At 48.6% G+C, this 13175-nt stretch overlaps 1 protein-coding gene across 2 annotated transcripts in view; it reads left to right on the plus strand.

The window, feature by feature from the left end:
* LOC126526970 (cytosolic 10-formyltetrahydrofolate dehydrogenase) overlaps nt 1-13175 on the plus strand; it is a 41310-nt gene that overhangs the window by 20218 nt on the left and 7917 nt on the right. Inside the window, exons 3-7 of one of the 2 annotated variants that reach the window (XM_050174678.3) lie at nt 566-726; nt 3174-3256; nt 4253-4418; nt 7025-7222; nt 12708-12977. In XM_050174678.3, the coding sequence (XP_050030635.1) occupies nt 566-726; nt 3174-3256; nt 4253-4418; nt 7025-7222; nt 12708-12977 (878 nt within the window). The remainder of the gene's footprint in view (nt 1-565; nt 727-3173; nt 3257-4252; nt 4419-7024; nt 7223-12707; nt 12978-13175) is intronic. The other variant, XM_055068480.2, reaches the window with a different exon arrangement.

The raw sequence follows: 13175 nt of genomic DNA on the forward strand, positions 1-13175 counted from the left end.
ACTCAAAGATCGCCTCCGGTGCGCATCCACGCCTGTCTCCATTCGATGTTCCCCGCCAAAGCAGTGCCACTTTTTTTACCGTTCCCCAAAGCATCGCAACAATTCACTTACCCGTTTTACAGTCCAGATGCGACACTCTCTGTGTGCCTCACGGTAAAAGACACACTTCTTTGACATAAAACAAGATATAGCTAAGGCATTGGAGGCGATATTGAAGTAGGTGTGAAAAAAAAAATGGCTTGACTCACGTTATCTATAATCGTGGTAGAAACGGCGAGACGCGTGCACTTCACTAACTGTGCCGACCAATAATTTTCACAACTAAAGATTACAGAGCCTCAGTCTTTATTGAACAACCCTCGTATTATGGACGCGAATAATGACGAAGAAAAAAAGACTTTACGTTTACTAAAGTTTACTAAAGTTTACTCATCAGCTGGCTTTCTATGGCGTGTCTCAACAAATGCTTTTGCGTGCGAGAGAATTCTGTGAGAGTGCCTAAATGGGGCACCGTCGCCACTGCTCCAGCTGATCGTTGCGGCGGTGGCAACAACTTGTCGTGCAGCAACCACGGCGTCGGCTTGCGGCGTGGAGCACGTGGTCAAGCTGGCGCGCTGGCGAGCCAAGGGCGGCGGCGGCGTGCTGCCCGAGGCGATGCGCGCCTACGAGAGAGCCCGGGCCGAGCTCAACGTGCTGCCTTTCTGCAGCCAGTTCATACCCATGGAGGTATGCGCTGAAATGCGCTGCTGGCATCGGAAGCGCACTTGCGTACGGCCGCAGACACTGGGATTGGCTGATGTGAACATTGAGCGGGTCGGTATAGATCTGCGTCGTATCCTCTGCGGCTCGAACGTCGCCGACGCTTGGACGGGGCGACCTTTATTGAGAGCTCGGAGTCTATTGAGCTTATACTGTAGTTAATAGTGCTCAGTGGTCGGAAAGTGGCCGCAAATTCCGGCTATTTGATTCAGCATGCATCTGATAGAAGTGGCGCGAAGGAAAGTACGAGTAAAAAAAATAATAATGCCGCAGTTTCGTCCGAAAGGCGAAGCATCGGTTACGATAGCAAATGAGTGGACAGCTACACGAGGTAAGGATAGTAGTTTTATCGGCCGTATAAATTTGTAAACATAGGCATATAGTAACTAAATTAACAAACATGCTCTCACGCGCGCACAAGCAAACGTGAACACATATCTCACTCGATGACCGCGGAAAATCGCTGTCACAAGGCTGGCGTTAGGACGCGCAGCAGCGACCAGAGTGAAATTCGGGCGGTCTACCTTTTCAACGCAAAGTGAACGCCGAGGACACAGCACGCGCAGAATTGAAAGCCACAGATCGCTCTCAAGATGCGGCGTAGCCGTCACATGCACGAGTGTGTGTACCTGTATATGCTGAGCATATACAGGGACACTAACATGCGCAGTTGCAGCCGGAGTAGAACGCCGCCCCCCGTTGAATTGGGAGTTGGACAATAGCCACACGGACGTCACAGGAAAACGGACATTGGCTAGATATGCCCAAATTAAATTTTGTGGTGGTCATCTTAAGGGAAGCGAAAGAAGTTTGACGGCCGCCTTCGACAGCGGTGTACTATATCACTTCGTATAGCACTTCATCGTGCGTAAGAGGTAGCACGTGTTTGAGGCGACGCTGCCAACATCTCTCTCTCTCTCTCTCGCACTTGGCACCCTTCGCGCCATACAGCAAACGTGCCGGCGATATCGCACGTGTGCATTCGTCCACGTGCATTCCTTCCGTTATTTCTCTTCGCGGTTATTTGCTTTTCGCCTTGATATCGGATAGGCGTTCTCGCTTTGTCGCAACGTGTCGTTCCTCTTTTTATGGCAAATAGGTGTTAAGGATGCTTCAGTCTGTTTTCCTGGCATCGGTCACGGTTGTCGTGATCTCACTCCAGTAGCATAGCCAGAAATTCTTTTCAGGTGGGGGGGAGGCACGCACTTGACCGGGGACGGGGGGCAGGATGAAAGGGCGGAGGGGAGAGAGAGGGGGTGCTGGGAAGGTCGCATACTAAAATAGAAATTTCGGGGGGCGGAGCGCACGTGCCCGGTGTGCCCCTCCGCTCCCTCCTGGCTACGCCATGGCCACTGGTCATCGCATATTTATCGTCATTGTGCTTCCCTGGCTAAAGAAACCGACTAAACCAAAACTGACCCAACCCATGGTTCGGTACTACGGAATCGAATTCGGCATCGTGCCTTCAACGACAAAGCCATCTTTATCCTGAAGCCAGCTGTCTCCATTTTGGGCGGCGTGGCATTTCCTCTGGGTGGTCCTCTGCTGGCTTTCCTATTCTTTTTTCAGACAACTCCGACGAGGACGTTACTCTGTTCTCCGGTTCTCGATCTATGTGTCGCCGTTGTCGCTTGGCTTCAGTACTACTCCCTGGCTGCACTGCTATCTGTATTTCATTATTTTTTAAATATTGATTTCGTCATGTTGCCGCTCAACTATAGCAAAGTCCGTCTTTCTTACTATATCGGCCATGAAATGTTCCTTCGTAGAACTCACTCAACGCTTTCTTAAAACATGCAGTGCTTTCGTAAATACTGAGAGAGAGAGAAAGAAGAGAGAGCAAGGACAGGAAAGGCAGGGAGGTCAACCAGAAGAGCACCCGGTTTGCTACCCTACACTGGGAGTGAGGGAAAGGGGAATAGAAAGAAAGTATACATTAAGATCATTGTCTTCGATGTAAACGAATGCGAAACTATAAAGCCGCCTCTTAGAAGTATACAATTGTATGCAACAGTCTTAGGACCACAAATGCGGCAGATTTGTTAATTTTTTTTCGCAGCCTGGACATGCGGGCTGAAATCAAGTGGCACAGCCCACGTGTGCCTGTTCGACCAATGAAATGCATTGAGACAAGTCTACTTTTCATGGCTGTGCCAGAAGAAATTTAAATTTCTCGCTGATGCCATGATCTCTGGACTTTTGCTGGCCACTGTACCTGTCTACTATTAGAGGCGTCGCAGTTACATTCTGTAGGCGGCGTATGCGCATGCTGAGAAAAACATTTTGCGAATCATAACCAGTTGCGAATACTTAGTTGGATCTTCACAACAGCGAATGACAATGCTGTCGTCGCGGCAGTAGTTCTTCCGGGAATCCCAAATGTCTCAATCCGCGCTGCTGTCTCATCCGCGCAGGTGATCACGTGGCCCAAGCACCAGTCGATCGTGTACCACCCGTCTCTGCTACCGCGCCACAGGGGCGCCTCATCCGTGAACTGGTGAGCCGCGGGCGTGCATGCAGGCGTGCAACTGTAGTTCAAGTCGGTTCACCTGAGAAGTTATTTGCAACGCCTACAAATCGCACCACGTTGGAGGTCCCCGCGGCGAGAAAGCAGTAATACTGAGTCGGCGTGACAGAGCCTGGGAAGCCGATGTCAGGAAGGAAGGGGCGCTATAAATAAATACATTAATTGCTTGCCTTACTCACCATCTGCATTGCATTACGTGCGTACATAGTACGCGTATACAAACACGCATGCGCCTGTGCACACTGCGAATTCGCAGCAACGAAGTAATCCGCAAACAATGTGTAAGAATATCGCAGGGACTCCCCGCGGTGTGTGTGTGTAGACACATATATATATATATATATATATATTATATACACGCGGTCACTATTGCGCTCGTGCCCAATCGGAGTGAAGGCACACATTTGGTTGCTCGCGAAGTCTCGAAAATGTAACTAAGCGTACGTCGACACCTAAATACCAACAAAGAGTTGCGAGCACTCCTCTCACGTTTATAGGGCAATGTAGCTGTATGTGGTCATTCTGGCAACTTGTTCTGCGCGGGAGTAACTGCGTGCCCACTTGGAGAGTTCTTCGCACCACAGACACTATATCGAAACACAATTAAAACAACAACGTTCACTTTGTTTGCACCGAAGCGCAGGTGCTCCGCTGAGAATACTCCCGAAAATGTAGCTTGAATTTGAAATTCGAAGCAATAGCAGCAATGTGCTGAGCGTGATGAGGAAACAAAAAGCTTGAGGGGACCTGGCCAGCACACACACACCGAGCACCGCACGGACGCCTGGTGAAAAGCACAATGCAATACGACAGCCAATAGCATTAAATGCAACGACCGTCTTTTATCTAGAAGGTTCTCAGAATAAGCGGACACTCCCGCAAAAAGAGTTAGCGGCAGTTTTGTTCTGTGTCGGACGACGTTCTCGGCACAGTGGACGACCACGCACGGGTGGGCACTTCTCGCAGGACCTTGATCGAGGGCGACGCCAAGGGTGGCCTGAGCGTGTTCTGGGCCGACGACGGCTTGGACACGGGTCCTCTGCTGCTGCAGCGAGAGTGCGACGTGCTGCCAGACGATACGGTCGACTCGCTGTACGCGCGGTTCCTCTTTCCCGAAGGAGTTAAGGCCATGGTAAGGGTCTCTCCACCTGGCCACGCACTAGAGCAGTTTTCGTCAAAAGTTTCCGAAACAAATGCGCGCGAGATTGGGCCGAGGATACCCCGTTTGTTCACTCGAAAGACGCAAGCATTTTTTGAGTGCGTATACGGCGCTCGCTCTCCTCAGCGTTGGAGCGTGTGGAAATGAAACCCCTAAGCACGTGACTCCCCGGCGGGCATTCGCGGTTTGACTCGGGAACCTTTGACGAAGGCTGTGCAGACCTTGTCCTAAACAAGACACACCGAGCGCACATTACCGAATCTGATGTCGCGCCGTGCATTTCATGATGCGATTTTGATAGCCGTGGATGAGGACTTGCAACTTCGTGCTGCAACGCGCTTTGTTTACCAAGCTACCGCAATGAACGCTGGTCTAGGTTGACAAATTTTGCCTTTATAAGTCGTTGTATCCTCGCTACGCTCACGGCGCGCACGCTGATATCGCGCGCGCCGGACGACCACCGCGGGTTCGAGCGCTCCGCCATGCATACAGGGAGGCGCCTGCTCCGGCCCGTTCCGTGTGCCGACGCACAGCTGCGCGCGCCCCGCCGGCCCCGGCTAGGCGATGCCCTAGGCGAGATAACATTCATTAAGCTGGAATTCGATACAAATGCCAGTGTCATGAACACGTCCGAACGTATCTCTAATTGCGACACAATGCATGGCCAAATGGTCGCCGGTGGCCGCTAACGGCGCACCGCGACAGAGAGAGAACAAAGAACCGAGCAGTAAGGCTGCGTATCCTTCGGTCAGCTCCTGCCGTCGCGCGCCCCACAGCAGAGAAAGTGGAAACAGAAAGAAACGGCAGACGAACAGAACGATGGCAAGACGCTGGCTCAGGACGGCGGAAGAGTGCGCCCGCCCGCCGAAACAACCGGCGGCGGACAAAGGGGGCCGCCAGAGAGGGACACGCACGCACCGTACACGCACCTTCAGACGCCTCGATGCGGTCTCCTCGGGACCCGTCGTCCGCGCGCGCAACCGGAGCGCACGCAAGCAGGGCCCGAATCCCGCCAAAATGTCGGCCAATGGGTGAAGCCCGTTGACCTTCCCGTGGGCGGGATGACAGCAGAGCGAGAGTGTTTTATGACCCGCTGCCACCCCGGGTGTCCAGGCAGGGAGGAGAGGGACACGGAGCCCCCGGAAACGCAACGGCGCCACACAACCACCGCGAGAACCCGAAACCTGCGACCTCATATCGACGTTTTCAACGAGTGCGTATCCTATAGCTGCGCAACTCCTTGTGCTTGTGCCTTCTTTGTTATTTAATTTTCCGCATGCTGTCAGCATTGGGGGCTCAATCCCATCGCTCGTGATCCGTTGTCAAGATTGGAGTCGGGCATGAATTAGAAGGTAGCTGGCCCATGCCGACGTCCAACTTATCCACGCTGAGGACGTTGATGAAGGGAAGGACTGCTTCTCATCGAGAACGAGGAATATGGGTTTATTTACAGTATTTGTATCAGTCTAACATGACTGTTTGAAAAAGTACATCAGTCTAACATGACTGCTTGAGAGAGAATGTCCTGAGCAGCCGCACAACAGCGGTTTTTAAACACTCGGTCCTCTCCCGATACAAGGTGATGCGAACGTTAGTTTAGTCATCGCAAACTAGCCGCCTCCCCGCAGAACGGTCTACACACACAAATGCACACACGTGCGAAGGTCCGGAACCGACGTCAGAGGGGCCCCGTAGAACTCGGAGCCGTTCCGAGTAGCGCGTTGTCTTGCGTCTTGGTCGGTGCATGGGAAGCAGCACCAAACGGCGTTCCCGCGGCAACTCGCGCACCCGTAGCAGATCAGGTCCGCGTTGAGGAGTTTGGGAACAATAGTTGGCCCGCCGAACTCATTCCCTCACAACGGCGATGAGGCTAGAAGTTGGCGGCGGTTTCAGCACAAAGCCTGCTTCACCGAACGCATCCTAGCAGAAGCGACGGAGAGTGGGGGATGCGCGTCTTGTTCCCCGACACAAAGTCGATATAATCACGCTGTGGCTAGAGGTTGGCGGCGATTCTCCCGAGATGTTGCTTCCCCAGTCGCAACTGGGTGGCAAACTTGCACTGCAGCTCGCCGTTCTTAACAATGCACACTAGTGGGATCCCCAGCACAACCGGTGCTTAATATTTGCACAACGTTACCTTCTTTATTTTGTTCATACACATGCGCACGATGCGGCGTGTGTGCGTCCTCGTTTGCTGCTGGATACGTTTTACATAGTTCAGGACAACATTCATTTGGGCTAGATGGTGCATACTTGAATTTAGAAGGAACAGCGCCACCGAAGACGATCACAAGTGGGGAAAACGACACAGGACAAGCGCCTGGCGCTTGTCCTGTGTCGTTCTCCCCACTTGTGATCGTCTTCGTTGGCGCTGTTCCTTCCTAATCAAATATGATTTACATGTCAAACGCGCAAATTTCGCCTGCGTGTGTACGTACGTGTTCGTTCCATTGTCTTTCTTTCTATTTTTGTTCAATCAATTCCATTCCTTCGTTTTTATCTCGCTCCGTCGAGTTGAAGCTTTCTTTCAAAAAACGAGCGAAGGACACACTGTTTCGGCAACCTTTGCGCGCACGCAGGGCGAGGCCGTGGCGCTGATCGCCTCCGGCGAGGCACCGCGCATCGCGCAGCCCGCCGACGGCGCCACCTACGACCCGATGCTCAACAAGCGGGAGCTGCGGCGCGTGGACTTCTCCACGCTGACGGGACGGGCGCTGCACAACTTCATCCGGGGCATGGACAAGGTGCCCGGCGCCTGGATCACCCTCGAGGGACAGGTGTGTGTGCTCGCCTGCCAGCATTTATTTATTTATTTTACAATACACTGTGCTGTCGTATTGCATCAGGCAGGTGGGATTTGTCATAAGGAAACTAAAGAGAAATAAACACGAAAGCATGAACGCAAAATTAAGTCTGACTCGGAAATACGTTATTTTCAACAACAGTTTTAAAAACAAACGATTTCGCTGCAAACAGTGACAGTGCACAAGGATATCTGTGAACTGTATACATTTGTAGGCAACAGACCTTGACTTAGTGCTAAGGGCAAGCTGAGTGACTAAAAAATTCAATGCGCAAGAAATAGGCGATCCAGGTGCACATATGAAAGGAAAACTGTATTAGATACGACCCTGTCCAGAAGCCTCGATTTCTCAATCGCATGGCCATATAAACGAGTTTTTTTGTCGGAACACATTCAACAAGCCAAGTAAACGTTACAACGTTTAGGGTTTCGCACGAAACCCTTATTCACGTCGGAATGCATAACTTGAATTAGTTAGCACGACAAATTTTTGTTAACCGTGCTTGTTGCCCAACAGGCTATCTTCCGTCAGACCAGTTCTGGCTCCTGTTTCCACTGTTCGACGCTCTCGTGCGACTTTCGCGTCATCCCGACGGAGGATCGAATGGGCAATATGGCTGTTCGAGGAAATAGCGGCAGCGTAGCAGCCCACGAGGAGCGAGACCGAGCGATTAATTCATTAATTTTCGCAGACGTACTATTACAGAAAAAGAAGCAAGTGAAGCTCGGGTGCATGCAGAGGTTACAGAACGGCAGGGCTCTGCGCTTATAATGCAACGCGAACGACGCTAAGCCGTTAGAATTAAAGCTGTGTACGGCCATGAGAACAAACAAATAGACGTACAAATAAAGAAGTATATGAGCACCCGCCTTGGTGGCGTAATGGCTTTGGCGTTGCGCTGCTAAGCTTCAGGTCGCGGGATCACATCCCGGCCACGGCGGCCGCATTTTGACGGGGGCGAAATGCAAATAACGCCCGTCTACCGTGCACTGTTTTCCCGTTAACGAACCCAGAGGGTCAAAATGAATCCCGAGTTCCTCACTACCGCGTGCCTCATAATCAGGTGATGGTGCATGCTCGCACGTAAAACCCCAGAATTTGAAGTAGAGGAGCTTAGTGACGTGAGCTAGACGATGCATGCGCTGGAGTGAGTTGTATTCTCTATGACATGCACCTACTAAAACTTCCCGTGGTCTAGGCATTGTAGCACAAATCAGAGAATAAATCAATGGAAAAACAAATATATAAATATATATATTCACTGTTTTTCGTAAGAACCGTGTGGATAGAATAGGAGACGGTGTCGTAATAGCCGTAAGAAAGCATATAAAGGTAAAACCCATTCCTACTCACAGCATTCTTGAAACTATTTGGGTTGCATGCTATTTACCAGCTGTAACTTTGGTTATTGGATCATGCTATAGGCCACCTGACTTTCTACAAGATTTTTCTGAGGAACTGCAGTCTGCATTAGGCTCCGTCTAATCCGAATATAATAACTCTCCCAGCATCCCTAGCACACGCCAGACACGCGATTGTGCAGATTTTGTTGACGTTTTAGAATATTTTCATTTGTCTCAACTTATCGAAATCCCTACGCGACACAACGCTATTCTTGATTTGCTTCTAACAACACACCCCGAACGTGCTACCGTGGATGTACTAGAGTATATCAGTGACCATCGTGTCATACATTGCACCTTTAAAACGCAAACCGTGAAGAAACCGCCACAAAAAATGATTTATGACTATGCTAAAGCAGATCCCGAAGGCTTCAACTTTGAGCTGTTTGAATTTTACCTGTCATTCATGCAAACGTATGAAAACAGTTCATTGCAAGATAACTGGATTCGTTTTCGTGACGAGTTGTTAAGACTGCGGGAAAGATACATTCCAAAAAAAATGGATCTATGAAACAGCAGACAAGCCATGGTTTACTCGAGAGATTAAGCGATATTTGAATAAAAAGAAACGTTTGTTTCGAAAAGCAAGAAGCGCAAGATCCGTTGAAGCTATCAGAATATTTATCATTTTCTAAAGAATGTGCATTACATACTGAGGCTGCCAAATATAAGTTTTTCAACCAGGATATTTCGAAATTTCTAAAAACAGACCCCAAAACATTTTGGAAGGTCATTTCTCCCGCACCTACAAAAGAGTTGCATGTGTTTGACACTGAGTCTGGTGCTGCAATTGGTTTCATGGATGTTGCTGATCGGTTTAATTTATACTTTTGTAGTGTATTTAATGACGAAAATCCCCTGGATATTCCAACACAGTTTTCTGATAGGTTTCCATTTATGGAATGTGTGACTGTGACAAGTGACGGTAATGTGAAAGCTATTGAGCGTTTACCATCGTTTTCTAGTCCTGGTCCTGACGGTATTTGTACTAAGCTACTAAAAATGACCAAGCACAATTCTGCTCTTATACTTACACTACTGTTTCAACCCTCTCTCGACACCGCCGAAATTCCAGACGACTGGAAATTGGCACATGTGATGGCAGTATATAAAACCGGCAACAAGAACAAGTTAATAAACTATAGGCCTCTATCCCTTACGTCTGTTGTATGCAAACTATTTGAACACGTGTTATCTTCTCAAATCATGCAGTACATGGCTAGCAACCACATTCTATTTGCAAACTAGCATGGTTTTCAACGAGGCCAGTCATGTGAATCCCAGCTTCTTGAACTAACTACAGACATTCACCTTAACCTCCACGCCTCCAACCTCCAAACCTCCAAACTGACGCCATATTTGTAGATTTTGCTAAAGCCTTTGACCGTGTGGCTCATAACCGCCTCATATATAAAATGAAGCTGATTAAAGTTGACGAAAAAGTAATAAACTGGGTTAAAGAATGTTTAAGTAACAGACGGCAAGCTGTCGTAATTAATAATGTTCGTTCGTCATTTCAACCTGTTCAGTCCGGTGTGCCTCAAGGTTCCGTTTTGGGACCCACTCTATTTTGAATTTATTAAAATGATATTCATCAGGGTATAAGCTCGAAAATCCGGTTATATGCCAACGGCTGCGTTCTGTATCGGCCATTAAAATGCAAGACTGACTGTGATAAACTACAAAATGAGTTGAACAGGATTGAAAGATGGTGCTAAGACTGGCAAATGAGCGTAAATATCTCGAAAACTAAGCTTATGAGATTTACTACTTGCAGTGAAATTACGAAACACACATACTTTCTAAATGGTGAGGCTTTAGAAACTGCATAATCATTTAAATATCTAGGTGTTCATTTTTCTCCGACTTTGTCTTGGCATAATCATGTGGGTTGTATTGTTTCCACTGCATGCAAATCTCTTGGCTTCATTCGTCCAACGCTTCGTCAGGCTAATACTGATACCAAGCTTCTTGCATATACCCCCGTACTTCGTTCAAAGCTTGAGTATGCCTCATTCATATGGAACTCGCACCAAACGCATCTTATTAACAAACTAGAATCTTTTCAGAACAAGACAGCGCGATTTATTACAGGTAACTATTCACAACATTCAAGCATCACCAAGTAAAACATGACCTAGGACTCATCCCATTGCAGACTAGAAGAAAGATCTCTCGGCTAACTTTCTTCCATAAGCTTTTTCATCACCCAAATATCTTCTCTCAGGCACGCATCTTACCAGCCTAAAGGAAATTCCCACGAATTGATCACGAATTTAAGGTCGAACAACCATTTGCACGTACTAAACAATTGCAGTTTTCATGCCTGCACTTAGCCATTTCGGAGTGGAATCATCTCCCAAGTAATAAAGCCGAAATAACTGACCATAATATATAAACAAGCACTAAATGAAACATTCGGAAATTATTAACATTTCTTCCTGCACTTATTCAGATGTCAGATGATGTAAGATTATTGTTTGTATAATGTAATAATTATTAGCGTATGATGTTGCCGAATGAGAAGTGATGTACAGGTTGCATAGCACGTACGACTTCATACAAGGATATTCGACTTACATGCGCGTTGCCTTATACCTTTGTATATCATTTGTTCTGCCCCCCCTCCCCTCTTGTAATCCCCAAGCTGGGCCTTTAGGGTAAATAAATGAAAAAGAAGGGAAAAAGTAGATATACACACACAAATGATGCGTACAATTCATCACGGCAAACAACAAGACTAATAAACTGCATCTCGTTTTCGAATAGAGATACACACAGCTGTCATTGACGCACTTATAGTGCCTCGTTTCCTGATACGAAATGCCTCAAGTAGCTGGTGTGCAGTAGTTTAATTCATAGCTCCTGCCCACAGTTTCAATCTAATCAAACTGAGGCTGTCGAAAGTGATGGTGGTGAGTTGCAGCAACGGGCAGATTTAGCTTGGCGATCGAGGCTCACTATTGCAAGCAATGTAATGCGCGCAAAACTAATTAGGCAGCATGCTCAAGGGAGCGAGGCCACCCATCGCCTATAAGGAAAGGCGTGCGACACAGCACCGACGTCAACGACTAGTATATATGACTGAAAGACAGTACACATGACAACTCCACAAAAGCAGTCTCGGCTACACTCTTCCCTTTTCCTTTTCTTTTCTTGCTCAGGAAACAGTGCATCTAAGCAGACGTCACGGGCTATTATTACTTTTTTTGCAATAAATAGATGGGCAAGAAAAAGACGCACATGAAATGATATCTACCAAAAATGTCGTCGGCTTCAATAAATCTTAGGAAGGCTGTTAGCGCTTCCCTTTGTAATGTATTTTATGATTATTTGTAGGACTGTGCGAATATTCAGAACATTTGAATAACGAATCGAATAGTGTCCTATTCGATTCGCTATTCGATTCAGTCTTCGAATCGAATAGTCAGTACTAGTAAATGCATCTCAGAACCTCAACTGCGCCCAGTTAAACATAAAATTGGAGTAGAATTACGATACGTTTTCGGCCCCGACGGACATAGTATAGACATAAAACATGAGAACTTGCGTAGTGGAGCTGGCTGCGTCGCTTAGCTATAGCACCACGCTACAGGCTGTATACAGCGATAATTCGCACTCTCTGAAGAGTTCTATGCTTGCGAAGAAACTAGTTGGCTGCTCCCAATGCTCCATTTGTGCCTTTAATAAACAGCGCTTCATAATGTACTATGTAACGACAAACTTTTAACTTAAATAGTACTACAATGTAAACATCGTTCTATACCAATTGTGTTAACGCCAGTTCATTATTCCCCCCAAAATATTCGAAAGCTATCCGATATTCGATTCGACTCGATTCGATTCTGACACTATTTGATTTGTATTCGATTCGCTCTCAAAAAGAACTATTTGCCTAAGAGCATTGCGCAATAAGATCGCTTCTCAAACGGCACCTTTTCGAAAGAATTTCGTGGATATTCGAGTGGAAAACCGTGAGCCTGCTTGCAAGCACCGTGAGCACTGCGAGTTCCCCACGGCGTTCCTCTTGGAGACGCGTCAGCGCGCGCATGCAGGCGACGCGCGTCTACGGCTCGAGCCTGTGGCCCTCCGGTCCCGTGGAAGGTGCTCGGCAGGTGTCCGTGGAAGGCATGTCCCGGCCCGGACTGGTCCACGACGAAGGCCTGCTGCTGTGCGGCTGCGACGGGGCCTGGGTCAACGTGCGGCAGCTGGCCTCCGAGGAGACGGGACGCGTCAGCCTCGCCTCGCGCTTCGGTCAGCAGCAGGCCGACGGCGAGGCGCTGGAGCTCGCCGACGAGGAGAGGACGCTGGTCGACAAGCTGAGGGTGAGTGCGCACGCACGAGCAGCCTCGCATAGACGGAGGAGGACGGGGGGGCTCGGCCTGCCTGCATCGGTTCTCGTCGTCCATATAGCGACAGCAAGGACAGGCCCTTCTCTCCGTCGTCCCGTTACGGTGTCGTCGTTTTCAGCCGCTGTGCATGCAGCAAGCGGTTCCCCTGTTGAAGCACTTGCATCCACTCGA

The sequence above is a fragment of the Dermacentor andersoni genome, chromosome 9 (genome assembly GCF_023375885.2).
Source record: "Dermacentor andersoni chromosome 9, qqDerAnde1_hic_scaffold, whole genome shotgun sequence".
Lineage (NCBI taxonomy): Eukaryota > Metazoa > Arthropoda > Arachnida > Ixodida > Ixodidae > Dermacentor > Dermacentor andersoni.